Source organism: Lissotriton helveticus, chromosome 1_1 (assembly GCF_964261635.1).
Source record: "Lissotriton helveticus chromosome 1_1, aLisHel1.1, whole genome shotgun sequence".
Taxonomy (NCBI): domain Eukaryota; kingdom Metazoa; phylum Chordata; class Amphibia; order Caudata; family Salamandridae; genus Lissotriton; species Lissotriton helveticus.
Genome location: NC_136057.1, coordinates 1109525530 through 1109553165, shown reverse-complemented (window position 1 = coordinate 1109553165; position 27636 = coordinate 1109525530). Strand labels below are relative to the sequence as shown.

The 27636-nt window shown below is 40.3% G+C and overlaps 1 protein-coding gene across 3 annotated transcripts in view; it reads right to left on the bottom strand.

The window, feature by feature from the left end:
• Nucleotides 1–3273: 3273 nt before the first annotated feature.
• ANKS1B (ankyrin repeat and sterile alpha motif domain containing 1B) overlaps nt 3274–27636 on the bottom strand; it is a 518817-nt gene continuing 494454 nt past the window's right edge. For 2 of the 3 annotated variants that reach the window (XM_078656438.1, XM_078656449.1), the window contains exons 8-9: nt 21855–22022; nt 3276–4293 (exon numbers count right to left, since the gene is read on the bottom strand). In XM_078656438.1, the coding sequence (XP_078512564.1) occupies nt 4189–4293; nt 21855–22022 (273 nt within the window). In that variant the 3' untranslated portion in view covers nt 3276–4188. Of the gene's footprint in view, nt 4294–21854; nt 22023–27636 lie in introns of all 3 variants that reach the window. The other variant, XM_078656460.1, reaches the window with a different exon arrangement.

Sequence of the window (27636 nt, the reverse complement as noted above, 5' to 3'; positions counted from 1 at the left end):
CCACAGTGGAATTTCCAAACAGATGTGGCCAGACAGCGTAAAGAGAAAAAACTTCTAATCTCATATCTTGCACAACCAGGAACATTTTCAAGGCTCTTCCACCCTGTGCTGCTATCAAACTGGTAGACAGGTGGGAGAGGGCCTTGACGAGAGGGAAAGCTATGAACAGTTCTTTGTTGCAGAAACAAAACTTAGCCAAGGGAATTTCTCGGAACTGGGAAGGATTAGTTTTGAACATCACACAAAATGGAGTTTGAAAAAGAAAATGGCACAGCAAATGCTAACTTATACATGGCATTACGTGAGCATAATCTAACAAGAGAAGAACAATATCTTTCAGTCTCATTTTCAATAGGAATAAAACCTTATTTCATTGAAATTCCTAAAAGTTTTTTTTAGATATTATCTTACTCTTCTAAATTTATGTACTTTGTTGTTGCCGTTCTAAAACAGGGACTTGGGCTTTGGATCTCCCCAATACCCAGGTGATAATGTTTCAAATCAACGCACTACCCACCTATGTTTTTTTTAACTTCATATTCTGCTCTACACGCTTCTTTTTTGGTTCTTAATTTGACACAAAGCCAGAATCATACAATACCAGATGGGGAGTGTTTTCTTTTTAACAACATTTCAGAACACTCCCCATCCCTTGACGAAATCTATGCTTAATCATCTGTATTTTACCGTCATTAAATTATGTTTTAAAGGGCTTGTTTATGCCCTAACAAAAACATCCAGTTCCCAATGTATACTCTTGTATCAAAATCATGTTTTAGGTACCCTGTTGTATTTAGAGAAAAATAACTTTTTAACTTGTACTGAATTACAGTGTTTTAGATAAATATAAGTTGTAGTTCGTTGAACATCATGGAACAATTTGTATTTTATGAATTGTATTATTTTTTTTTGAAGTTTTAATCTTTTCATGGTTTATCAACCAAATAAAGATTAAAGACTGTAGAAAAGTCAGTGGTTATCTTTCTCCATAACGAGGGATTCTGGAGGATGGTAGTGCTGCCTTTCAGGCCACAAGTAATAGCAGGTTTCTCTCCTAGGTGCTTTTCACTCGTGGCTCTGTCAGTGAAGTCACAAAAGTTCTGCAATTCTCAGTCTAGTTTTAAAAACACCCTCCTCCCTCATGGCAATTTGGGTTCCATCTTCTGATGTTTCTTCTGTGTACCCCTTCTGTGCAATAGGCATTTACTAAAGTCAGGAAAATGCAGTTGTGGGTTGATAATCCATATATCGTAACATTCTTCCAGTCTGGACTACAAGGTGTCCAAAGTTCCTTGCCTGACTTCCTTTCTAGAGAAGTCTACTTGACCAACACAGAAGAAAAAACATGAGCAAGAGTCTTCTGAGAGAGACTGTCACAGGAAGGAATCAAAAAAGCACAATTTCAACTCATCATACGAGGTTTCTCAAGGTCCTCAGGCATCATGATTAATGGAGATAAAAGCTAAAGAATTTCACGTAACACTTAAAATGGTCAGGACCAATACAAAAAGAATCTGTTATTTGGAGAAACCGTTTGTATACAATGAGGCCAATCTGTGTAGAGACAATTTTGAGAAAAATTTGAGTTAAAGAATTAAAGCAATGGGAGAATAAGGTAATTTCTTGACACAACTACAGTCTGACCTATTTTGTTGCTCTTGTAGTTCTTCAGAAATCCAATTAACTCCATTATTCCTTCATATTTTTCAGGAAACTCTTATTATGCCACATTCCAATATGCATATTTCAAGGCAAAAGCATTTTGGCCCTAAACAGCAAGGAGATTAGAGCATACCATTTGAGTGTGGATTTCAGGAACCCGCTGTGGAATCTACTTATAATGTAATGAGAGATCCAGTCACAGGTGTTTGTCTGAGTCCAATTTGAAAGAACCCCAGGCTACTCATCATGCTACTGGTCCATTGGGAATAATATGTGGATGGGATATTGCTTCGGGAAAAAGGGAAGCTTTTCAAAAACTTTACTTTTCTTTAAGAGGATTAGGTACTGGAGATCTGTTTAGACACTACCAGCCAAAAAGCTGCTTAGAAACTCCTAAAATTGCTTGTCGTCAGTTCATAAAAAGTATATAGCATCCACTGCCCAAGTTCAACTACTTCTGTGAAACTTTTAGGCCTACAGTTTTTATCGACTATTTTTGATGCACTGCTGTCCACTAGTGAGCACTTTAAAAATAAAAATAGTACGCAATCTATATTTTGTTTATAAAAATAACAAGAAAATTGTCAATCACCCTTCTAAATTTACAAAAGTGGCATACAGGCTCCTCGCCGATGTTTAGAATAGCTCTCCAATTAAGTAGTAGTGCCTGAAATCCTCTTCTCATCACTATGTTACAGTTTTCAAAGCAGCCATGAGTAAAACCTTGCCTTTGTGTATCATTAATCGCTGTAGTAACAGACGCTTTTTGGCACTAACAAGCTAATACTCAATAAGGTCAACTTCTGGGACCCTGCAATGTAAATCCTATGAGGTTCCTTTCTTTTATGGGTATACATTTCTCATCTTTTGAAATGTCAATCCTAACCTTCAGTGTGAAACATTTAGAAATCTTCATTGATGTCATATGCGTAGTATGCCCAAATCTACAATTTTCCAAACTCTCAAATATATTGCTCTGGGGGTATTTCTTATCCAACAGTGCATGGTATACATATTTGACCTTCGATTTCCTCTGACGGTGCTCCACTTCATATCTGTAGTGGCCTAGCTTCACCTACAACATGTTTAAACTCTTGCATCAAGCTTATTCACTGTCTTTATCTAGTTTAGGCTCCTTCTTAAGATTTATTTCTACCAGTTATTTGCAGCATGGTTATGATGTCAATTTTTGAAGAGGGATGAGTGCTTGTCATAGGTTCCTCTGCATAAAAAATTATTTTCTTCTGTTCCCTAAGCTGTTTGACGGGCCTGGTCATGTTTTTCACAGTAAATGTTACTACTAACTTCACACTGGTCATTTGTGCATCGTGTATATTTGCCTTCGATGTATTTTTAAGAGACAGGATCTTTAATACCAGGACTTCCACACTTTCACATTTATAGTTTGGCAGACCAAATACCCTCTCACAATGGTGATAGAGTAACCTTTCTGACAAACTCTCGGTCTGCCTGTCCTATTTTGAGTTGGTGTCACTGTCAACTCAAAATAGGACGCAAATTGACTAGATTAGTTTCTATTATGAGTCATGGCAATTACTTTATTACAAATGAATGAGGATTTACAAGGAGATTGTAGTTTACACCGTTTCATGGAGCAAATGATTGCATATTTGTATTATGTTTCATTTATTAAGCAGGCTTATTCTGTACAAATATCAACTCAGTGTGCTCAAATGTACATTTTAAAGTTCAAAACAACACTCCACAGAAACCTTAACTAATGTAAAAAATGGAACGAAAAGCATAAAGCATAAAACAAATAGAAATATGTCAACTGTACACATTTGAAAATATTAACCGGAATAAAAATAGTCCATATTAATAAAACAACATAAGTTAAAAAGGGTAGTCTAATGTATCAAACTAGGTTCCAGGATGTTAGGTTATAAATACAAACATTTCTTTTCTTGACTGTATTTTCCATGTAGGCGTTCTTAGCAGTACAATGTAACCATGTTAACCAACAGAAATACCATTGAAAATACCACTTTCTCCACATTCACTGTTATTGGCTTTTTTATTTTTTAAAGTGTACACGAATTTAGCAAAAGAATGGTGATGTATGTAAATGAGAAAACAGATTTTCAGCTCATGGTATAACTTACAAAATTAAAAATGTTTAGTGGCTCAGATAAAGTTCATACATTTCAAATAAAAGAAGTATTGGTTATATAAAATTAAAAATAAGAACGTTAGTACTGTAACTATTTAATAATACAGTAATTTTAGACTGTAGTAGTATAAGAAATCTCTATGGACAATTAAAAGGAGGGAACATTTTATTGTGCAATTTATTTTAACAAAAAAGTTTTTGCTGATGTATATTCTTCACTTAATTCTCATTGTTCTGCCAACCCAGTCAGAACTGGAAGCATACGCTATTAACAACGCAGTTTTGTTAGAAGTAACTCTAAAAATGCAGTCTTTTCAGTTGAGGTTGTCATGACGCCTGCAGATGTCCCACTGAGGATACCAAGCAACGCCAAGGAGATGAAGAATTCTGTGTTAGTAAATGGTGGTTTCATACTTGGTGCTAATCCCTCGTTTTGTTTCCTGTACAGGTTCTACAATCCAGGGGAGGTTTGCAAGAATCTTTGGATCTGGATTCATCTGCATTTACGAAACCAAATAAGAAAATAAAAGTGAAATGATCAGATCACAGACAACACGTTTTAGTTTTGCAACCCAAATGTACCACTAAGAAAGGACCGATAATACATACATGACAGTGTATGTGGACACAGTATAAGATATAAAAAAAAATAATTTACATGGATTTTAAATAGTTTCTGTGTTCACTCCAATTAAGGATACATATGTCCTCATTATGAGTGGACATTAGTTCTGAGATGGCCAGTAAAAGTAGATACTACATCAGAATAATGAGTTCCGAGGAACATTGTGGATCTGTTCACTTTCAGCAGGAGATTTTGGTTGCTTACAGCACCTGAAATCTCCTGGTGAAAGTCTGAGGCAAAATGAGAAATTACCAGAAGAATCCTACCCGTAATTACTGATTCTCCCAGTAATTTCTCCTTTTGTAGTGGACACCCAGGCCCAAGTTGTAATGGAATGGATTTTACCCGGTGTAAAGAGTACCCACGGTATTAGTTACTCCGAGGTGGAAATACCAGCCCATTTCCCAAGCTTCTCACAATGAAGACCTAGGTAGTAGGAACAAATAATGGTGAAAATCAAACATAATTCTAGCTGAAATAATCAACGCTCCATATTGTCTAGGGACAATGCAACACTTCAATTACGATATTTGGACGATTAGCATTCCCAGGAGGTATAGTGCTAAATTCAAAGAAAGTGTTTTAACCATTCAGCTTGTTTTGCCCCTCCCATGCTCACTCCATCCTTTCTACCTTCTCTCTCACATTCCGTCCAATCCTTTCCCCCATTCTTGTTTGTGGGCAAACTTACATCCACCTTTTAATTAACATGTACTTAACATCTTACCCAGGGTTGGACTGATAGCTAAAAGAAACATAGGAACATGCTTTACTCCCAACTCGATGTTGCAACAACTTAGTAAGCTGATCTTCTCCAAGCTCGTCGGTAATGGGGATGGGTTCATTTTCATTTTCTAAATCTTGTGTACTTGGAGCCGAATGATTGATTTGACAGCACATTTCCAATATATATTGACAAACAAATTCATACATTTTACAGACTGAATTAGTTTTTTCCTCTTAAGTCAGTATTAATTTACCCGACCACTTCTGCCAAATAAAACAGCTGTGTTTTTAAATACATATTTGTACTAGTTTTAAAAGATACAGCTAGAGTGCAATTAAAGCATGGGTTATAGGTTCCTAAACCCAACTTCTTACTCCTGTTAAGAGGAAGTACAGCCAAATACAATTTAAAAAAACAATTTGACTGATACCCGACTCTAAGCCATGCCTTTAACCTGTTAGCTCTAAATTCCAGTGGCTACATGAGCAAATAGGCAAGAGAGAGTAGGGTGGAAAAGAGGGCCGGGTGCTCCCCTTAAAGACTCAGCTTAGAAGATAACAGATCAATTTAGCTGAGCGACCCAATTTCGCCCAATATCCTAGCCATGATGAGGAGTATATTCTCCTCAAGGACAGGCTCACAAGTTGACAGCTCACCTATTCTTGTTCACTTTATCATGTCTGTTCAGTTTGAATGTTATATTTTCTTCCAGAGTTCTGAACGTTTCTGAATGCTTCCAATTTCGAGTCCTAGCTTTGTGAAGTATTCACAACCTAGTTAACCTAGGAAGGCCTTGAACCAAAATGCTATGTTTGTATAAAAATGCTGCAGTCCCTGACACTTTTGCAGAGCATCTCAATGCAAGTCTGGAAAGATCAGAGGGTCTTCTTGTGGGCCACAACACGAGTCACCAATTCTCTTTGATGCAGGTTTCCAAATGGACTATGAATTTACCTAAGCCTCGAATTTTAATTTCACATCCTCTAGTGGGTAGGCCTGTGACCTTCAAGAATCCCCAAACTAAGAGAGATTTCATTTTACAACCTCTGAAGAAAAGAACTGTAAAACTTTTTTCCTCCTCTCCTGCGTCCAGTGCCTGGACTTTAGACGCTAGTGTCATGTAACCAAGAATTTCCATCTTGGATTTTATTCGCAGAGTGGAGGAAATACCACAATATCTGTATTTTATCTGTTCCTGAATTGCTTCCTCACGCAGCATAAATGTGGATTCTGCTGCTGTGACCCGCTTGTCTGTTTTCTGCAGCCCATTGAGATTTTGCCACTCTCATTTTCATATGGTCTATTGAAGTGACCTTCCATTCTATCCTCTGTATTGTGGTCAGGATCTCTCACATAATTTCTAGCAGTATGGTCTTGGCACTGTTTTCAGCAGTTCCGTGTTCTTACTTTTCTCTCCGATAATGGGAAGGCATCAAAATTAAGGCGCTCTTTATGTTCTTGGAGGCATCAATTAAAAGGCTGTTAGGTCTCAGTGAGAACCAGAACAAGTGTCACAGGGATCTCAGGCAGGAGAACACCTATAAACAGGATACCCCTTCCTTTCACTGTATATTATCTGCTCCTCATCATTTACAAGGGCAGAGCACATTGGAGAGATTTTGCTAGGAGTTCACCTTATAAACCTTCACGGCACAGCGCCCTCATGGTGTCACCGCAATGCATTGCATGGAAGCTCATCCCCATCTGCTTGAGATGACGGAGGTAGACTCCACATGTGACCACTTATCTTCCTGCCACACTTGACTTTCAGCCTTGCTGCTGCCATCGGATCAACTTAAGGGATCGACACAGAGCATGTACAAAAGCTGATCCATCACGCAATCCACACTCAAAGTGGAATCTTGGAAGCATTTCTCAATGTGGCAAGAGAATCTTGGTCTCGGCACACAAGGTCTTCCTCCCCTCCAACAGTTGTTCCCTTGCATTTACAGTGGCTTGGTAGTGTAGCAGCCCAACTGCCCCAGATAAAGCCCATGCTGTGTTAGTTGAACTTACACTTTTATTTATTTGAGTATTTATGCCTATTTTCCTATGTGTTAAAACAGAAGCACCACATAGTTCTTTATTCCGGCCATTACCCAGAAAAATATAAGAATCCACAACTGCACTTAAGTGTTTACTTAGGTATCTACATCCCCCGAATACATGATATGTGTACATCAGTACAAGTACAGTTTTGAACCTTTAAAAATGTGATTTAATAAAGCATTTAGCGAAATATTAGAATACGCAGCAAGGAGATGTTTGCATTTAAATGTGTAGTTCTCATGGGAATCCATTAGGCAAGTGGATTGGTAATGATTTTTAGGTTGAGCCTAGGCAGCGTGCATGCACTGTCTGGATGACCTGCTGTATTCAGTATACGGATTGCTATCCCAGCTACTGCTTGCAGTTCATTCACTCCTGTGTTTCTCTTTTTTATTGGCTTCATTTTGGCTAGTGCTCCCGATACATCAACTCCGTTTTCTGAGAAGGAGCACCCGCCACTACAGTTCACTTACGCTGTAGGTCTTTAGGTGTCTGAGTTAGGGACTATTTCTTTAATTTTGTGCTTTAATGTTTTTTTATTCACTTTTATACATACGGGCGCTGCGCTTACTTTAAGCATGGCGGCCACTTTCATGTATTTTTTGATCGCTTTTATGCATTGCGTACTAGTGACGTGCTTACTTTAAGCATGATACCCGCTTTAATTTAGTTTTTATCACTTTTATACGTTGTGTACAAGCACTGTACCAACTTTAAGCACGACACCCGATTTAAATTAAAAAAAAAAATTGCTATGGTGGCCAGTGACGCTTCCCAGATGGTGCGCTTGGATTTTGCCCTGGGAGCTGGATATTTTCTACCAGAATGCCACCCATGCTGGGGTTGCCCTGCTTCAAGTAACAGCCGGTCTTTCACCCCACCAACCACCTGTCCTGGGGTTGGAATGGAATTGGGAGAGACCCACAACAAACATACAGCATCATTAAGGGTTGGAATCCCTGCTGACCACTTTGCTGGGGCGAAGGTCTATCATCTGAGGCCCACAGGGATTACTCTCAAGATTAGACTGCTAGAAGTACTCCAAGATGCTCCTGTAATAGATTTTCCGACAATGGCAGACTTCATATGCAGGTAAAATTGTCTATGCTCACTTAGAAGTAACAACCACAGAGAATTTGTAAGTGCACTCACATGGGGGCATCCATTATTTAGTGCGCACTAAGAATTTCTGTTGCTTGAAAATAGCATTCTTTGTATTATTTACTTTAGATCATGTGGAATGAGCTATATGTATAGCCAATCAGCAGAATTAATATATCAGTGGCATTATATTCCTTTTGCTCACTTCTGGAACGGGCAATGCCAGATAGCGAGAGGATAGTTCAGAATTTGCGCCCATTAATAGTCAATGCAGTAGAAAAACTAAAACGGAAGCCCACAGGCTCATGAGCAATGAGACACCATGCTTAACTAAAAAAATGTAATTTGTGAATGATACTAAAGTGTTACTGAGGGGCCCAACACAATTGCTGCCTAATGGCGAGCTTAATAAATACCAATACTAGCTAGTCTTCATTCCACCTCATGCCTCTTTCTTCTACCACCACAAACTTGCTTTCATTTTATCTCACTCTTTCAGACATCTGATTTGGTAAAAGATTTTTTGTATTTCTCTTCTACCTTTTTCCCTTTTCTGTCTTTCTTTCTCTTGCACTATGGTCAAAGTCTACTGATGAAAAATCGGCCCTGGTCCCCAAAAATGATTGCCAGTGACCAGCACCTGCATAAATTAAGCATTAATGAGAAGGGAAGTTAAGTTGGGAATATTGAGACTGCAGTTTGTTTCTGAATCCTTTTATGCTAACTTTATGTCGCAAATTTTGGAAATATGGAGTTTAAAACAAATAAGCCAATTCCTCTGTCCTGCTATTTAACACAGGCAAGCCTCCAATCAGACCCGGCTGCCTGCGCACAAGGTCACATAACAAAGACTCAGGACTAGTGCTCAATTCCAGCAGCTAAAACATTCAGACCACTTGAGAAAGATTCTGGCATCTAGGGCTGAAGATGATGCCGCGTGTTTTATTGGGCAGATGCCCGATTCTATGAAAGTCTGAAAGAGTGAGTAATAACATTTCTCAGTGAAAGAGCCTAAACACGTGCTTTAAAATTTAGCGTCACTAGTGGAAAACCTGCCTGGGCTTCAGAAATGAAACTGCATTTAAAAGTGACAAGCGGGCATGTTGTGTTGCAAAGTGAAAACACGAGGCTTTGAAATTCACATGCTTTAGTCAGAAGCTTTCCATTTAGCAATTCATGTAAAACACGGCACACGTAATTCATAGTTTGACTTAAATGTCTTTAGTTTAGATTCTGTCTTCACTATGGAAATGTGATTTTAACTTGTAAAAATTTTAAATGTGCATTAGTAGAATAAACCCGTATTAGAATTAGCACAACATTTTATAATGTAGAAAACAGAACCAGCTCATGATTTAGTTCTTGCTCTGTGAGATTCTGTTGGCCTTCAAGATAAGCTAAGGAATGTTTCTCTCAGTGTGAAGAACAGTGGCATAACTTACAGCTAATTTACAGCTGTGACTTTGGAGCTTTAGTTGTTGGAAATCTTTAAACAGAGCTTCATTTAATTGTTTGCTTAGTGAGTATAGGAAACACGTATTTTAAAAGTGCATTAGCATGTTATGTTTAATGTTTCTTGCTTAATTAAAAGGTTCTTTTGCAGCTCATGTTTAGTTAGAAATAAAATGTCTTTCTGTAAAGGAAGGTTAGGAGATGAAGTTGTCTTAAATAAGATGCTGAATATGCAGTGGGAAGGATCTTCGCTTGTCTGAGAGATGACGTATGCAGCCTGCCTAGGGGGCGGAGGTGTCCTTTTGCAAACGTTAATTATTCTTATACTTAAAAATACTTAGACTTAAACTCATAAGCAGCCTAGCTCTAAGAACTGAATGCACCATAAGTTCCTTGAGAAATGTTTACTGTTTCAGCCGTGCATGAACTGCTAAATGTTTTTGAGTTAACATGTTTTATTGAAGAAACCTTTATGGCTATAATTCAGGGCTCAGCTGGAGCCTGTACAGAACATTATTGATATCAAAACGAAATTGGAGATGTTGCTCATTGAAACCAACACTGATTTACCAAAACAGAATATTTTATTTATGTACTTCTATTTAGTGATATAGGATTGTAGAATGTTTAAGAAGCATACATATACACACACACACTTGCTTGTTTTTACAGAAAATACTATTTATAATTATTTTAAAACTAAATGTTTATGTTTTGAAACGGATCACTGACATAATATCGAGTGACAGAATATCGACTAGCAAAAATATCGAGGAAAAAATATCTACAGACAAAATATCGAGTTTGTATCTACAAACAGGTAAGTACTAAAATATCGAGTACAAAATATTGTTTACAAAAACAGTTTTAAAAAATATCGACTTTATTAAAAACAGTGTTAAATTAAATTAAAATTATAAATTACCAAAATATACTTAAAAATACTTAAATTAACTTATAATAATTAAATAATTAATGAAAGTTATAAAAAAAATTACAATCAGATTTGTTAAAACATATATATATATATATAAAAACATAATATAATTAAATAATATCCAATATTATAACCGTACGATAGCAGAAGTGTAAAAAATACTATTCCCACTCCACAGAGTGCAACTGTAGGGAAAGCGTTGGATAGCGTAGGGGTAAAAATTACTATTCCCACTCCAGTGGGTGCAACAGTGAGGAAAGCGTTGGATAGCGTAGGGGTCAAAATTACTATTCACACTCCAGTGGGTGCAACAGTAGGGAAAGCGTTGGATAGCGTAGGGGTTAAAATTACTATTCCCACTCCATTGAGTGCAACAGTAGGGAAAGTGTTAGATAGCGTAGGGGTAAAAATTACTATTCCCACTCCAGTGGGTGCAACAGTAGGGAAAGTGTGGGATAGTGTAGGGGTAAAAATTACTATTCCCACTCCAAAGAGTGCAACAGTAGGGAAAGTGTTGGATAGCGTAGGGGTAAAAATTACTATTCCCACTCCAGTGAGTGCAACAGTATGGAAAGTGTTGGATAGCGTAGGGGTAAAAATTACTATTCCCACTCCAGTGGGTGCAACAGTAGGGAAAGCGTTGGATAGCGTAGGGGTAAATATTACTATTCAAACTCCAAAGAGTGAAACAGGAGGGAAATCGTTGGATAGCGTAGGGGTAAAAATTACTATTCCCACTCCAAAGAGTGCAACAGTAGGGAAAGTGTTGGATAGCGTCGGGGTTTAAATTACTATTCCCACTCCAAAGAGTGCAACAGTAGGGAAAGCGTTGGATAGCGTTGGATAGTGTAGAGGTAAAAATTACTATTCCCACTTCAGTGGGTGCAACCGTAGGGAAAGCGTTGGATAGCGTAGGGGTTAAAATTACGATTCCCACTCCAGTGAGTGCAACAGTAGGGAAAGTGTTGGATAGCGTAGGGGTAAAAATTACTATTCAAATTCCAAAGAGTGCAACAGTAGGGAAAGCGTTGGATAGCGTAGCAGTAAAAATTACTATTCCCACTCCAGTGGGTGCAACAGTGAGGAAAGCGTTGGATAGCGTAGGGGTAAAAATTACTATTCCCACTCCAGTGAGTGCAACAGTAGCGAAAGCGTTGGATAGCGTAGAGGTAAAAATTACTATTCCCACTCCAGAGAGTGCAACAGTAGGGAAATTAAATACTTCATATAGTATTTCAATAAATATAAATTAATATCTATCAAAAATTATTTAAAAGTAATTACGGATTTAATATAATATAATTAATTAATTAAAATTACAAATTAAATGTAATTATTATAATTATTTAACTATTAATACATATTATTTACAAATTAACAATTAATAATGTAACATTTAAAAATTAATTTACAATAAATTCAAATTAAATACAATTAAATAAATTGATTTATTTAATTAATTATAAATAAATAACTTCCCATCCTATTCCCCTATAAACCCACAACCCACTACAGAAAATAAATTATTAATTTAACATAATTAGCAATTAATCAATTAAATAAAATTAATTAGCAATTCTAATTTAATTACCCATAAAAAATTCATTAACAATTAATTCTAAAACAATACCAATAAATATGTTAGCATATTTAATTAATTATAAATAAATTACTTCCCACCCGATTCCCCTATAAACCCACAACCCGCTACAGAAAATAAATTAGTAAAATTAACATAATTCGCAATAAATCAATTAATTTTAATGAATTGCCAATTATAAGTTAATTAATTACCAAATATAAATTAATTAACAAATAATTAAAAATGAATAACAATAAATACATTTACTTATTTAATTAATTATAATTAAATTACTTCCCACCCTATTCCCCTATAAACCCACAACCCGCTACAGATTTAAATTACGCAAACATAAAAAAAATCATTAATTAACATTATTTATAACATAAATACACACTTTTAACACATATAATAACATAAAAAACACTATAAAAAATTCAATATTATTAAAAAGTCAATAATTTTAATAACCTATATTATATACTTCGATATTTTAACTGTCTATATGTTTAACATTCGATATTACATTACTTACCTTAAAAACGATATTTTTGATGTCTATATTCTGTCCAGTCGATATTTTGTCCATTCGATATTTAAAACTCGATATTATGTCCAGTCGATATTCTGTAGTCGATATTTTGACTGTTCACCGTTTTGAAATATATGGCTGCTTATTTATGCACTGCTTACTATAACACAGTAAAATTATATATGACCAATTTATTTGATTGAATGTGTGGGAATGTCTCTGCCCAGGGTACATAGTGCCTAAAGGTGACTTCAACCAGTCAATCTCGAGCTACCAGTAGCTCCCAGAAACTTCAGAGTAGCTCCTAGCCTTCAGTTAATTTTTAACTATCATCTGTAATTAATAAGTGTTGAATTTTCCTTCTAAAGTTAAGGAGAGGCTATGTTTATTTTACATTATTATCAGACTGCAGATAGCAGAGCCCGATAATGAGCAGAGCTCGTCAGATTTATGGCCCCTGTTAGTCACAGAGGTTTAGAACTGAGGTATTTAACTCTTAAATAAAAGTTGAACATAATGATATTTAAGAATGCTTTTATATGAGAGAACATTGAAATGATGAGTTAACCTAATGATTATGTTAACTTTTCATTTTATTTTTCTCCCTTATCAAAGTGTCACATTTACAAACAGCTGGCGTCTTGCTCCCAGTGGCTAGTAGACATAGTGCCATATTTGTAACCGAAAAATACAGTCATTTTCTTTTAAATGGAAGAAATTTAAAGTGAAGAAAAATGTTTCTATGAAACATTGTTTTAATGTTTTTCTCTACTTTAAATTAAGCCAATTAACCCCTTAAGTGCTGCCGTCGCGAGCACTACCTTTGTAGTGCTACGCACGTCCAACGGCCGACGCGGCCCCGCCCGTTTTGCGGAAGTGCCGCACTGCCGCGGCAAACGGGTTAAGTCCTAATGTTTAATGAAGCATGTTTCTTCAGTTACATTACTCACATTTAAACAAATGACTATTTTTCTGTTATAGAAATGGCACCATGTCTAAATGCTACTGAGAGTAATATACCTGCTGTTTTTAAAGACTCTTTCCCATGTGATAAAATTAAAATAATGAGTTTTACATAATGCACAGAAAAATAAAGTTAACTCTTCAGTTGAATTTTCTCCCATTATTTAAGTGCTGCATTTACTTGCAGCAGGTGTCTTGCTTGCAGTGGCTGGTAGGCACGCTGCTATATTATTAACTGAAAAATACAGCCTTTTTTTTTTTAAATGGCAGAAATTTAAAGTGCAGAAAATGTTCCATCAAACGCAGATAAAGCCTAATTATTATGAACAGTTCTGCAGAACATTTTCTACACTTTAAATTTCTGCCACTAAGAAAAAAATATATATTGTATGTTTGTAATGTACATGTAACGGTTGCCATGGCAAAAGGTATGTCCTGTGACACAAGTACATACAAAACAGGTTCTTAATCACCCATACATACATATCCCATTCATTCACACATGTTAATATATCCCCATAGACCATGCACTCACTGACGCACATGGCAGCCCTATCATAGTACCCCTAGTCACAGTACTAATCAAACCATTGTTTCGGGCTCCACGGACATTAAGTTTCAAGTTAATAAACCTGGGCGAGGGGTTGTCTGGTTAGAAGGTGCAAGTTACATGGCCTTCAGTAGCTCAGAACATTTTTACTGATCATAAGAAGCCCCCATTATAGAAAATGCTGGAGATGCATGGCCGAGTGATGGCACTTTTACAGATCCTTTTATTTCATATATTGTTGGTTTCTGTTCTGCTGTGTTGCACTTTCTTCCTAATAATGTTTATACAGGCCTACAAGAACTTGGGTAGATATATACTTGGGAAATCAAGCTAGCCAGACATCTACTCTTGTTATTTTACCTACAGTGCCATGTTATAACTGATGGAAAGGCTTGCATCAAAAAGGGGATATATTGTAATCATTTTCTACCAGTTAATTTCAATAATTTATTGTCTTGTCATGTATATAAATGGAACACGTTTATGTGTCGTGTGTTCAGAAACCACATTTATTGCCATTTTTTCCTGTCACATAGGCTACAGCTGTCACAAAGGGATGCAGCTCACACATTGCTTACCCATGCCACTCCATCTCTTCATGTATTTACACTGTGGCAGTAGAGTTAAAATAACAGGTACACTGTCATGTTGAAAACATGGTGAATTTAAGTTTGCAGTGGATGATCTCAACCAGCATCATACCAAACATCCAACACAGAATTAATTACATTTTTTGCAAAATACTATAAGTGAAAGTTCCTATTGACGGAACACTCTGCGCCCGTCTGTCATGTCTTAAAAGAACTACTTTACTCAGTCGACACGCAGTGCTATGATATTGAAGGTAGGGTATGTAACTACCCGTTTGCCCTCGAGAGCTGACTTGATGTCAAGAGGTAGGCTGATGTCTAGGACAAGGAAGTCCGTGTTGAAGATTATCGACATTGAGGAGGCAGTTGACATTGAGGGATTTATTTCCTAGCAGAAAATGTTATCTATCTGCAGAATGAGTCCCAATAATGATAAAGAGGAGGGTTCCATGTAGCTCTAACTCCGAATATTCCAGGACGCACTCTCCTACCAGAGAAGTATCTCTAGAGGTTTTCTGTCCTCTGCTGTGGCACGGTCACTAGGACACTGGGCTTCACCTCTACCTCCTGTCTCTAATGCCTCTGGTAGTTCCTCTGCCTATTTGTACCTGAAGGTTTTCTAGAAATTATCATCACAGGGCTCACCAGTACCATCAACGTCACTCATCACCTCATCATTACTCTATCAGCCAGATTTATCAATGTCCCGTTTTGCGAGTCCTTAATAGCGATTATTAAGGAATCGCTATTAAAGACTCGCAAAACGGGATTCATGTAGAAATCGCAAATAAAATTGCGATTTCTACAGCTTCCTTATTTGCGATTAGCAAATTGCTAATCGCAAATAAGGATGCGATTTCAAGGGTGCCAGGGGTGTCCAAAGGACACCCTGTAGCACCCCTGAAATGTAAATGTGGACTGATGTTGCGCACACACATGTCCAAAGGACATGTGTGTGTGTAACATACAACTTAGAAAAATGCACTAAAGTGCATTTTTCTAAGTTTTCGCTATTTACCACGAAGTCAGACTTCGCGGTAAATAGCGGCCAAAAATTGCGAATTCGCAAATCAAAATTGGTTCATGAATTGCATTTAAGGAATCTCAAATAGAGATTCCTTAAATGCAATTCCTCGCAATTTAGCGATTTTAAAATTAGCGATTTTTGCATTTGGGATGATGAATCCCAAATGCAAAAAAAGCGCTCGCAAAGGGCCAGATTCGCAGAATCTGGCCCTTTGCGAGCCGATTCTTGTTTCATGAATCTGGCTGTAAATTCCATAGCTTTAGATTTATTCATCATAGGTGTGGGGCATAGATCAATAAGATGCTTAATTTCATGCGTCCAGAAGCGTTGCAAATGTCTGAGATTTCCATTACCAGTACATAGTTTTATCTTTCTGTTTAAAGTACGCCCCACAAACTTTTTCAAAGTGCATTGGAGTTGTCGACGCCCATCTCAAAAAATAAAAATCTTTGTATATCCATACCTAGACACCTGGCTCATAGAGGCAGTAACACCTCAAAAAATCCAGCATCACTCGGCATGGCACTTTCAATACTTCAGCACTATCACTCTGAATTGATCACCCCAAGTCTCCAACGTCTCCAGTGCAATGCAATCCATGCATTTCCTTGGATCAGTCGTAGATGCTTTATCAACAAAAGTGTATCCTTCTGAGGAGGGATGGAGTACAAAAACAATACATTACACATATACGGAGAAGGTCCAGGACTCTAGAGGTCCAAATAATTTTGAATTGATGGATTTTGAGGAACCTGCACATCACATGAGTACATCTGCAGGGCATTCAAAATGCTGAAGCAGATTATCTCCTCAGATTAATACAAGAGAATCTTGGCTGGTTGCTATACAACGAGGTTCTACACAACATCTGATGCGAACAGGGCTTTCCAGACACCAACTAATTGAAACGTAGCTAACAAAGAAATGCCCAAATTACACATCCAGATTGTACTGACTGGGAACATTTAGGCACTTTCATTTGACCAACTGGTCAAAGAAATGTGTCTACACATTTCTTCCACTCCGACTGATTCCAACTTTGCTCATCAAGCTGAAGAAAGACAAAGCAAGAATAATACTTCTCGCTTCGGACTGGCCAAGGCAATGGTGGTACACCGACTTTCTACTAATGACCACACAAGAGGCTGCTGTGCAGAATGTATCTCTTATTCAAATTTTGGGGCCAGATCTCACACCCCAACCTTCCATAACTGAGCTTCGCAGCCTGACTCCTGAACTCTCACAGTAAATAACGCCCCAGGCCCAGACAAAATTCCCTCAGATTTGTTCAAAGCGCCCCCCCCAATTCTTGGGCCCATAAATTACCAATGTTATAAGAGCAGTGATTGCAGGCCCATTAGTTCCGACTTGGCATATTTAAAAAAGCTGACAAAAATCAACCCATAGCTACCGTTCCATTTCGCTATTAGACAGCACTGTCAAAATACTGTCCAGGGTTGTAATGTCTAACCTGGAAACATGGCCCACTGAAAATGTGGGGGCTTTCAAATGCACAGTTTGGGTTTCGCCCATGGTGGAGCAAAGCCTATACCTTATCACACATAAATACGTACATCTGGCCTTTATGGAACTAATATTCTATATTAAAGGCCTTGAAGATTAAATGTGTTCTAGAGGCAAAGATCTGCCCAGGATTGGCTCTCGCTTGATACCAGTACTATTGTACGCAGATGGCACAGTACTAATAGCAAGAACAGCTATTGGGGTACAGATACTTTTAGATGCTTTTAATATGTTTATGGTCGATCTGGGGTTAAGGACAAACTGAACAAAGTCATTCATAATAAAATATGATCCTAGGCGCTCAAAAACTTTGAAATTCATGCTTGCGTGGGCAGAGATTCTTAAAGTTTCACATTTACCTACCTGGGTATCCCATTTGATTCTGCTTTTAATTGGAAGTTTTTATTAAATATCAAAGTCCAGCAATTTCAAAAGTCTATTGAAGCTATTTTTAGATTTGCCAAAAGACTTGGACATAAAGCAGTAAAATAGTATACATTTTAAAAAGTAAATGTCTATCTATTGGTACCTTTGGAGGAGGTGTGTGGGGCTACACTAAACTACCTCTTTGTAGAAAGTGGGAAAAACATTTATAAGAAGACTTTAGTGGCCCCATAAACAGCACCCACAAACTTTTGCCACTCTGAATTGGGTCTCAGCTTCATAGAAGATCATGTTAAACTGCAGCCTCTGTTATTATGGCTTAGAATATGGAGGAAACCGGAGGCGTACAGCAGTAGAGCCGTTCTGGACGATTGTCTTACTTTATACAATGTATTAGACATCCCTTGGCTTTTTTGTACGGCAAAGTTGTAATGACCTAGGCCTAACAGAGCTCTTTTTTAGCCCAGTAGACTCTGTCCACTTGACTCCTTCTGTAGTTAAAGAATTACTGAATGCGTTTGGTACTTCTGGATAATAGGGCTGATGGATTTCTCCACTGGAATCTAAATGGGAGCCTCTCAATAGCATCGTATCGCCAGATAATCATTAAGGAGCAACATGCATTTTTATTAACCAGATTTTGCCTTAACTTAATTTTCTGTTGGCCTCCTTACCCAAGGATCATGGTTTCCATTTCTGCCCCTGTGCCCATGTCAATGCAGTACAATACAAAGCACAATGTACTTTATTTTATACTGCCCGCTGTATATCACGAAAAGGAGATGCTTTTTGCTCCCAGTACTTTGAGAATGTGACATTTTATCTCACAAGACGGCTTTCATTCATCCACAGTGTTTGGGGAGTCCAGAGTTGTGTTATGTTGTGATGAATTTCATAACAAGTGCCTTGTGAATCCGAATTAAGTATAGACCGATCGAGTTTATGGCACTTATTCATTCTCATGTAATAATGATTATAATTTTTTAACTGTGTTGCATTTAATATTTAATTTTTGTATATTGTTTGTTTTTGACTTTTTTATATTGATGTATCTATTGCTTTTATGAATTTTTGTGTACTGCCGAAAAAGTATTCGAAATGACCTTAACTCTCACAATATAGTAATTTAGTCCTTTCAAAAGATTCAATGAAAATCTTACAAGAAGCCAGTAGTCCTTCCTCAAGAATGTCCTATTGATTTTAATGGAAGAATTTCTGCATCTGATGCCAACGGAAGAATTTTGACCTCACCAGATTTCAGGAAAAAGCAATACTGCCATATCTTCTTGATTTGGCAAAGTCCATATTCTTCTATAAAGGGACATTTAGCAACCCTTCAGCTTATAGGCAAAACCCTTCACAATTTGTTTTTTTCAAAATCCCTGTTTTTAAAGACGTTTTAGAAGGTCTAAAGAAATTTTATCATATCTCAAGTGAACTTCTTCGCCCTGGTAACTTAATGTGGTTTTATCTAAATTAATGGGTCTCTTGTTTGAACCTATTCATAAGTGTTCTCCTCAGCATATGTCCTGGAAGACTGCTTTTCTAGTGGCCATAACTGCCTACAGGGTTACTGAGATCCACACCCTCTGTTATACGGAACCATATAAATTGTTCAATAAGGACAAAGTACTGATGAGAACTCATCAAGAGTGTCCTGCCTAAGGTTGTATCAAATTTCTATTTTAATTAGACAATCTCTCTTCTTACTTTCTCCAGAATCCTTTTTTCCAGTGTAAAGGGCTTTACATTCACTGGATGTTAAAAGGGGTATCAAATTCTACTGAGATAAGACTAAAAGACACTAGACAAACTGACCATCAGTTTGTTAAATATGTCCCCATAAGAACAGGGTAAGCCACGTCATAACCGTACATATGTGGGTGGATTTTTTCATGTATCCTTCTTTGGTAGTAATTCTAACAAAGTCTCTGTTGGGTAGACTCAAAACCCACCCCATGAGACATGAAGGTGCTACTGCAGAATTGTTGGGCCACATGTAAGTGTAAGGTGGCCACATGTAAGTCCGTACAACTTTCACAAGACACTGTTTTGATACAGTTTCCAGCGATGATGCAAAAGTAGGCTAAGCCTTTCTGCAAATTATTGTTAGTGAAGTTCTGTAGACTTTTCCCTTTAGCTATTTTGTCCTCCTCTGTAAGGGACGAGGTGGCTAATTTATTGATTCCCTGTGACTAATAATGAATACTCCCTGAATTACACCTTATTCTTCTTCAGGGGAATCTTCGATATAGTCATAAGCAACCCTCCATCTTCCCCCATGAAAGGGCAAAGGAAAGTATCCCCATTTTACCATGATCCTTCATCTCTATAAAAAAAAAAAAGATATGGCTATACTGCCACTTGCCACATGATGGCATACTGTTGTATGTTATTCTTTAGAGAATTAGAGGAGCAGTGCAGTTCCCCCAGCCCTTCCAGCCTCTGCCTATTAGGCTACAAATTCAATATGGTCTCTCATCCTTCCTTAAAAAAAAAAAGGTTTGTGAAAGAGCTTTTCTAGTCACTAGGTTATTCTAAGTTTATAGCTGAAAGTTAGCCAATACAGCCTCTTATGGGATGTTCTAAAACATTTATTTTTGTTACGAAAATTGGCTTTACTCTTAATAAAAGCAAATACATTCACATGTTTTATATGGCTTATAAAAATAGTTTTGAGATCCTGCACAAGGGAGGGACAATTCAGTGTTGATGACTATTAATTAATATAACCCTTTAGAAGAAGTAGAATGAAAGGTAAGTAACTATATGTTATGTTGTTGATTTCCCTAGAGCAACATATTCTTCCAACTAAGGGCGTCATTAGAATCTCGGGCGGATCGCCACCGCCCGCATGGCGGTGGCAATCCGCTTGAGATCCGTCCCCGCCCCCACCCATTTCCCCCTGCCATATTACTATGGCGGGGGGGACTACGGCAGACGGAAAGACCTTACGCCGCATTTCCGCCCTGTCGACAAGCCAACCGGGAGGAAAAGAGTTTAATATGGTGGCGGTGTCTGCTAGACACCGCCATCCATATTATGATGGGGGCGGACACATGCCTTTCCGTGGTGGCAACGGGAATCTCTTGTGGGGGCCTGTTGCGGGCCCCCAGGGACTGTGGGGGTGCACATGGCGGTACCTATTGTACCCCCCTGCATGTCAATGTACAACGTGGCAGGCACCACGCGGTGCCTGTCACGTTGTGCATTGACATGCATGACGTGCATGTTAGCATTGCGGCGGGCGGTGCTTTCAGCGGCGGGCACATCTTAATGGCCCCCACGGGACCCCCGCCCTTATGGTGGGCAGTCCCTTTTTGCGTTGGGTTGGGCGGACAAAGTCCACGCCCCATCCTAATGATCCCCCTATGTGAGAAGAGTTGGCCTAACGGCTAGGGCGGTCGACCTCCAATCTGTGGAACCTGGATTTGAGTATTGGCAAGGATGCCCAACATCCTGTGATTCTGGACAAATCACTTAATCTCCCTACGCCTAACAAAATTAAATGTGCCCTCATGAAACACAACTGGTGCTCATGTAAGGCACTCTGGTACTCGATACCTTCGGGTCAAGTTCGCGCTATATAGACCTCCGTTAAATAAATAAATCTGCTTGGAATTTGGAGATAGTGATAAGCAACTCCCAAAGGTAAAATTGTTGCCAGATTCGGAGTTGATTTAGGCCAGACATTCTTAGCATAATCAAATGTCGAAACTATCTTGACTCCTTAATCTCCTTAACATTTATAATGCCTGCTGCAACGGCAACATGAAAACTCTCAATATGTACCCTGTCAATTGAACATGAAATATAAAAATTCCGGAATTGTTGGGCAATTGTAAAAGTATGTTTACAAAAGAAAACACATAAAAGCCATAAGTTTCCTACTTATGCACAACGGAGAACCCACAAAAACCTTACCCCAACATACTTCGCAAATAAAATAATGACTATTTAAAGTAAGCCTTCATTTAATTAAAATGTAGATATAGAGATCTGCGTTTTAACTTACCAACGATTTTCGAATACTAACACGTGGTTTAGGAATTGGCTTGGAAGGTTTGCTATCAAAGCTTTCAGGAAGTGTTGAAGAGTTACCCCCTTTCCGTGCCTGAAGTGCGAGCTGGTAGGCAACTTCAAATGCCTGGCCCAATGTTAGAATAATTTCATAGGCTAAATTCTGGAGTAAAAAAGATAAACATATTAAAATGAATTGAGTAAGACAAACGTACAATAGGTTAACAAGAAAGTGTTTTATGCCGCTAAAGAGCAGCAATATAAAATACATTATGTTTGTGTTGTAGAGAAGAACAAGTTTCGATTTACATTAACTTTAAATGGATGTTGTTGAGGTGAGAAAAAATGTCACTCAGTATAGGTTGCTGATTTGGTTTAGAAGGAGGTAAACCAGTTTAAGAATAATGGTAAAATTAATATAAAAGCTTCTTTCTGCCCACATGGACTCATCAGGGCATCCAACAGTCAATGGTCTCAGTGAAAAAGAAAGCAAGCATTGGCAAAGCCAATAGGTCTTGCCTATAGAAGAGCTATTGGCAATGTGTTTTGCCATGTTGTACACCAGTGTGGCTGTTGTTCAGCATTGCTAACCGTTTGTGGCGTGAAGTGTCCTAGAGTGGAGTGCTAAGAGTAGAGAGTCATAGATTAGATTTATTGGAATAAAGTGTCAGAGTGGAGTAGGGGGAATAGAGGATCGTAGAGTTGAGTAAAGGGGAGTAGAGTTCATTGGTTCAGTGACAGAAAGTGTCTTAGAATGCAGTGACAGAGAGTGGAGCGGGGTATACTAGAGTGGAGTTTATTGAGGTGCTTTGGATTGGAGTAGATAGGGGTGGATTGGATTGGGGCAGAGGGGGCTGGATTGAGTGGGGTGGATTGGAGTGAGTGGACTGGATGGGGTGGATTGGAGTGAGGGGAACTGAAATGGTGTAAGGTGGATTGGATTGAGGTGGACTGGACTGGATGGGGTAGATTGGAGTGAGTTGGACTGAAATGGGGTGAGGTGGATTGGGGTAAATGTAAATATAAATTGATACTTGTATAGCGCACTACTCACCCGCAAGGGTCTCAAGGCTTTCCCTGTGAGGTGTCCACTCCTGGGCACCCACAAGGTGGAGGCCAGGCATCCTTAGCGTTGTGGGGGCCGTTGTGGAGATTAAGCAAGCTATTGCCCAGAGTTGCAGAGTGGGACTCCATGATTGGAATAGGCACCGAGGCGAGAATTATCAGGTCCGTGGAAATTTTGAGCCCAAGACCCGCCGAGGCGGGGAATTGAACCCTGGTCCCGGGCTAGACCTCTACATCAGGGTCTGCCGCTCTAACCATTGAGCCACACTTCTCCACGTGGGTGGATTGGAGTGAGGGGTTGGACTGGACATGAGGTGTGGAGTGGGGTGTATTGAACTGGGGTGGGGTGAATTGGAGTGTAGTGGGCCGGATGGGTTGGACTGAGTGGGGTGGACTGAAATTGTGTGGTGTGGATTAGGATAGACTGGGGTGGAATTGGAGTAGAGTGGGGTTGATTGGATGACAGTGGATTAGATTGGAGGGGTGGACTGACATGGGACAGGGTTAGGTGGATTGGGTGAGGGTGGGGTGGACTGGAGTGGGGTGGATTAGAGTGTGGTGTGTATTTAAGTGGGGTATAGTGGGGTGGGGTGGATTGGAGTCGGTGAATTGGAGTAGAGTGGCATGGAGTAGATTGGATTGCAGTGGGGTGGATTGGTTTGGAGTGAGGTGGATTAGATTGAGTGGTTTGGGGAGAATTGGGTTGAGGTGGATTGGGTTGGGGTGAACTGGATTGGATTGAGGTGGATTGGATTGGGGTGGATGGATTGAATGGGGTGGATTGGGGCAGGGTTAATTGGTGTAGGGTGGATTGGAGTGGGGTCGATTGGATTTAGCTTGATTGGATTCAACTGTGGTCCCCCCCATTAGGGCAGAGGAGCATCCCCCTGTCCCCCCCCTCACGGCCAGTGCAGCAAAAATGAAAAATAAAATGTTAATAAAATGAATTACCTTTTATTTTTCACTGCTCCCGCCCAAGCATGGTTTTGTGGTGGCATATTGCTGACTGGCAGCAGGAGAGTGGTGCTCACTCCAGTTTACACTGTGCATGTCACTTTGGTCAGCGGTCTTGGCACAGCCAGCGTGACGTGCAGTGAAAACCTCCCCGCCTAGCTGTCTCAGGCAGCTGGGTGAAGAGTAGACACATGCCTCCTGTGCCTGCTGGAGCGTTAAGGCAGCCCGCTCCAGACAATCCTGGTGCTGCTCTCATGCTGCTCATCTGCATCATGAGAGCAACATCAAGATTTGCAGATCAGGGTTGCCTGACGCTCCATGAGGTGCTGTTCCGCTGTAGGCATCCAAGAAGAAAGAAGAATACACGGAGAGGAGACGTGAAACAAGAAGGAGAGCGTGGGTGAGTACATTAAAAAAACAACTATCTTTTTGGACTCTAGTGGGTTTGGCTCTCGGTCCCCTTGGTGCCCCTTTTGTGTTGAGGGTCACCACCCATCACTGATTAAATTGGGGTTAGGTGGATTGTGTTGGGATGCGGTGGATTGTATTGGGGTGGGGTGCATTGGTGTGGGGTGGATTGAAGTAGGGTGGATTGGAGTGGGGTGGATTGGAGTGGGGTAGATTGGATTTGGCTTGATCTGATTGAGGTTGATTGGAGTGGGATGGATTGGATTCAGCGGAGGTCCCCCCCCATTAGGGCGTAGGAGCGTTGCCCCCCTGCTGCCAGTGCAGCAAAAGTGAAAAATAAAACGTTAATAAAATGAATTACTGTTTTATGTTTCTCTACTCCCATCCCGATAAGTGTTTGGAGGCGGGGCATTCCTGCTGACCGGCAGCAGGGGAGTGGTGCTCACTCCAGTTTACACTGCGCATGTCACCGGGGTCGGCTGTCTTGCGACAGTCAGTCTGACATGCGCAGTGTAAACATCTCCACCTAGCTTTCCCTGACAGCTGGGTGGAGAGCAGGCACAGGCCTCCTGTGCCTGCTGAAGCGTTGAGGCAGCCCGCTCCAGCCAAAACTGCCACTGCTCTCATATTGCTCATCTGCAGCATGAGAGCAGCGTTGGGATTGGCAGATGAGGGTTGCCTATGGCTCCATGAGGTGCTGTCACGCTGACTGCATCCAAGAAAAAAGAAGAAAACACAGAGGAGAGCGATACAGTTAGAAGAAATGCGTTACTTACCTGTAACTGCAGTTATCCAGTATTAGTGTCTTTCATAGATTCACATGCCTGAATCATTCCCAGTCGTCGAGACGGGAGCCTCCGGTATATAAAAAGTAATGTCCTAAAGACATACATAGAAAAGAATAGGCCCAAAGGTCTCACCTTAGTAGCCTATCCACTTCCTTTTGTAGGAAGGACCAAACAGAGCAGGCCCCAAGGGTCCCACCTTGGTGGCCTATCTGTGTCCTTTTGTAAAAAAGGACCAAATAAAGTACAACAGCCAATCAGCTACCACCTCCTTCTAGAACCTTCCTGCCAGAAGCCCAAGTCTCTCAGATTTTCGTACGCACCAAGCTAGTTAGGCGTAAACTCATTAGAGAGAAAGGTGAGCCCTGCCAGGGGAGGCGGGAGGGTGCATGTGAATCTATGAAAGACACTAATACTGGATAACTGCAGTTACAGGTAAGTAACGCATTTCTTATCCAGTATTTGGGTGTCTTTCATAGATTCACATGCCTGAATCAGAGTAGCGAGCAATACATTATGCACATTCTGTATGAAGAGCAGGTATGAACATGTAGATAAAACATATCACATGACTACAAATCACCAAATGCAATGGCATATAAATACAGTAAGAGAATGTGCATACCCGTAAAGGATGGAGGGATGTAGTAGGGCTCACCTCACTGGAATAGATGGCGAAGCACTGCTCGGCCCACTGCTGCATCCTTCATCAGCTCAGTATCCAGGCAGTAGTGCCTGGTGAAGGTGTGCGGGGACTTCCATGTCGCCGCTCTGCAGATGTCCAATATCGGCACTCCAGCGAACAGCGCCGCAGACGTGGACATGGCTCTAGTCGAATGAGCTTTGACTCGGGAGTCTAAAGGCCGTCCGGCCTTGTCGTGACAAAAGGTGATCGCAGAAGAGATCCATCTGGAGATGCTCTGCTTTGTCAGGGGCATGCCCAGTCTTGGTCTACTAAAGGCAATGAAGAGCTGGGATGACTTTCGAAAGTGTCGTGTCTTATCGATGTAGAATTTAAGGCATCTCTTTAGATCGAGAGAATGTAGAGTTCTTTCAGCTGCCGTTGTAGGATTCGGAAAGAACGATCTAAGCACCACCGGTTCATTAAGATGGAAGTCCGAAGGGACTTTTGGAATGAAGCGAGGGTTAGTCCTCAGAATGACTCTGTCCTCTCTGAATTGAAGAAAAGGATCCTGGATGGATAGAGCCTGCAATTCACTGACCCTTCTGGCAGAGGTTAGTGCCAGGAGGAGGGCCGTTTTCCATGAGAGGAACTTGATCTCAGCCTTATGGATGGGTTCGAAGGGATGCTTCATTAGTTGATGAAGAACCACATTGAGGTGCCACGATGGAGGAATAGGCCGTGGTCGTGGAAAGGACCTGAATAGACCTTTTAGGAATTGTTTGATGAGTCTGTCCGACCACAAAGATGGGCCTGTAGCCTTTCTTGTGAACCTTGAAATCGCCGCTAGATGCACTTTGATGGAGGTATGCGCAAGGCCAGACTGCGCAAGGTGTAACAGGTATGGTAGCAGCTGCTGTGGAGTGGCCTGGAAGGGGTGCAAGCCTTGATCCACACACCAGGAACAGAATCGCTTCCATTTTAGTGAGTAGGTTTTGTTAGTGCTGACAGCTCTAGCTTTCGCAAGGACATCTCTGCAATCCTGCGGGATGTTCAGATGGCTGAATTCTCGGTATTCAGGAGCCAGGCTGATAACTTCAGAGAGCTCAGGTTCGCGTGGAGAACCTGCCCTTGAGACATCGTGATCAGGGCCGGAAACTGCTGCAGGCGAAGAGGGGGCCGGGCAGAGAGGCGATGAAGCTCTGTGAACCAGTGCTGCCTCGGCCAGGACGGAGCAATGAGGATCAGAGTGCAGGGTTCCGATTTCATCTTCCTGAGAACCCTGGGAATCAGTGGGAATAGCGGAAAGGCGTACGCAAAGACGTTGCGCCATGCGATGGAAAATGCATTCCCGAGGGTTCCTGAGTGGTGATGCCTGCTTGCGAAGCTTGGGCATTTGGCGTTCTCTCTGGTGGCAAAGAGGTCTATGTTTGGGGTGCCCCACTTCTGGAAGATATGGTCCAGCACCTCCCTGTTCAGTTCCCATTCGTGGGAAGGAGACTTCTCCCTGCTCAGTGCGTCCGCCAAGACGTTGTCCTTGCCCGGGACGTACTCCGCTTTCAACACTATGCCATGTGTCAGAAGCCAGTTCCAGATTCTCTGCGATTCTCGAGATAACGAGATGGAACGCGTCCCCCCCTGTTTGTTCAGGTAGTGCATCGTCGTGGTGTTGTCCGTCCTGACGAGCACTGGGGAGTGACGAATGCGTGGAAGAAACGCCTGTAGAGCCAGGAAAACCGCCCGTAACTCCAACAGATTGATATGGAGCTTGGTTTCCTGTGTTGTCCATTTGCCGTTGATCTGGAGGTCCTGGAGGACAGCTCCCCAGCCTTCCAGGGACGCATCCGTAGTTATTACGTGTGGCTCCGCTGGGAGCAGGAACGGCAGACCCTTTGAGAGGTGGTGGAGAGATGTCCACCATTGCAAATGATTGATAATGGGTC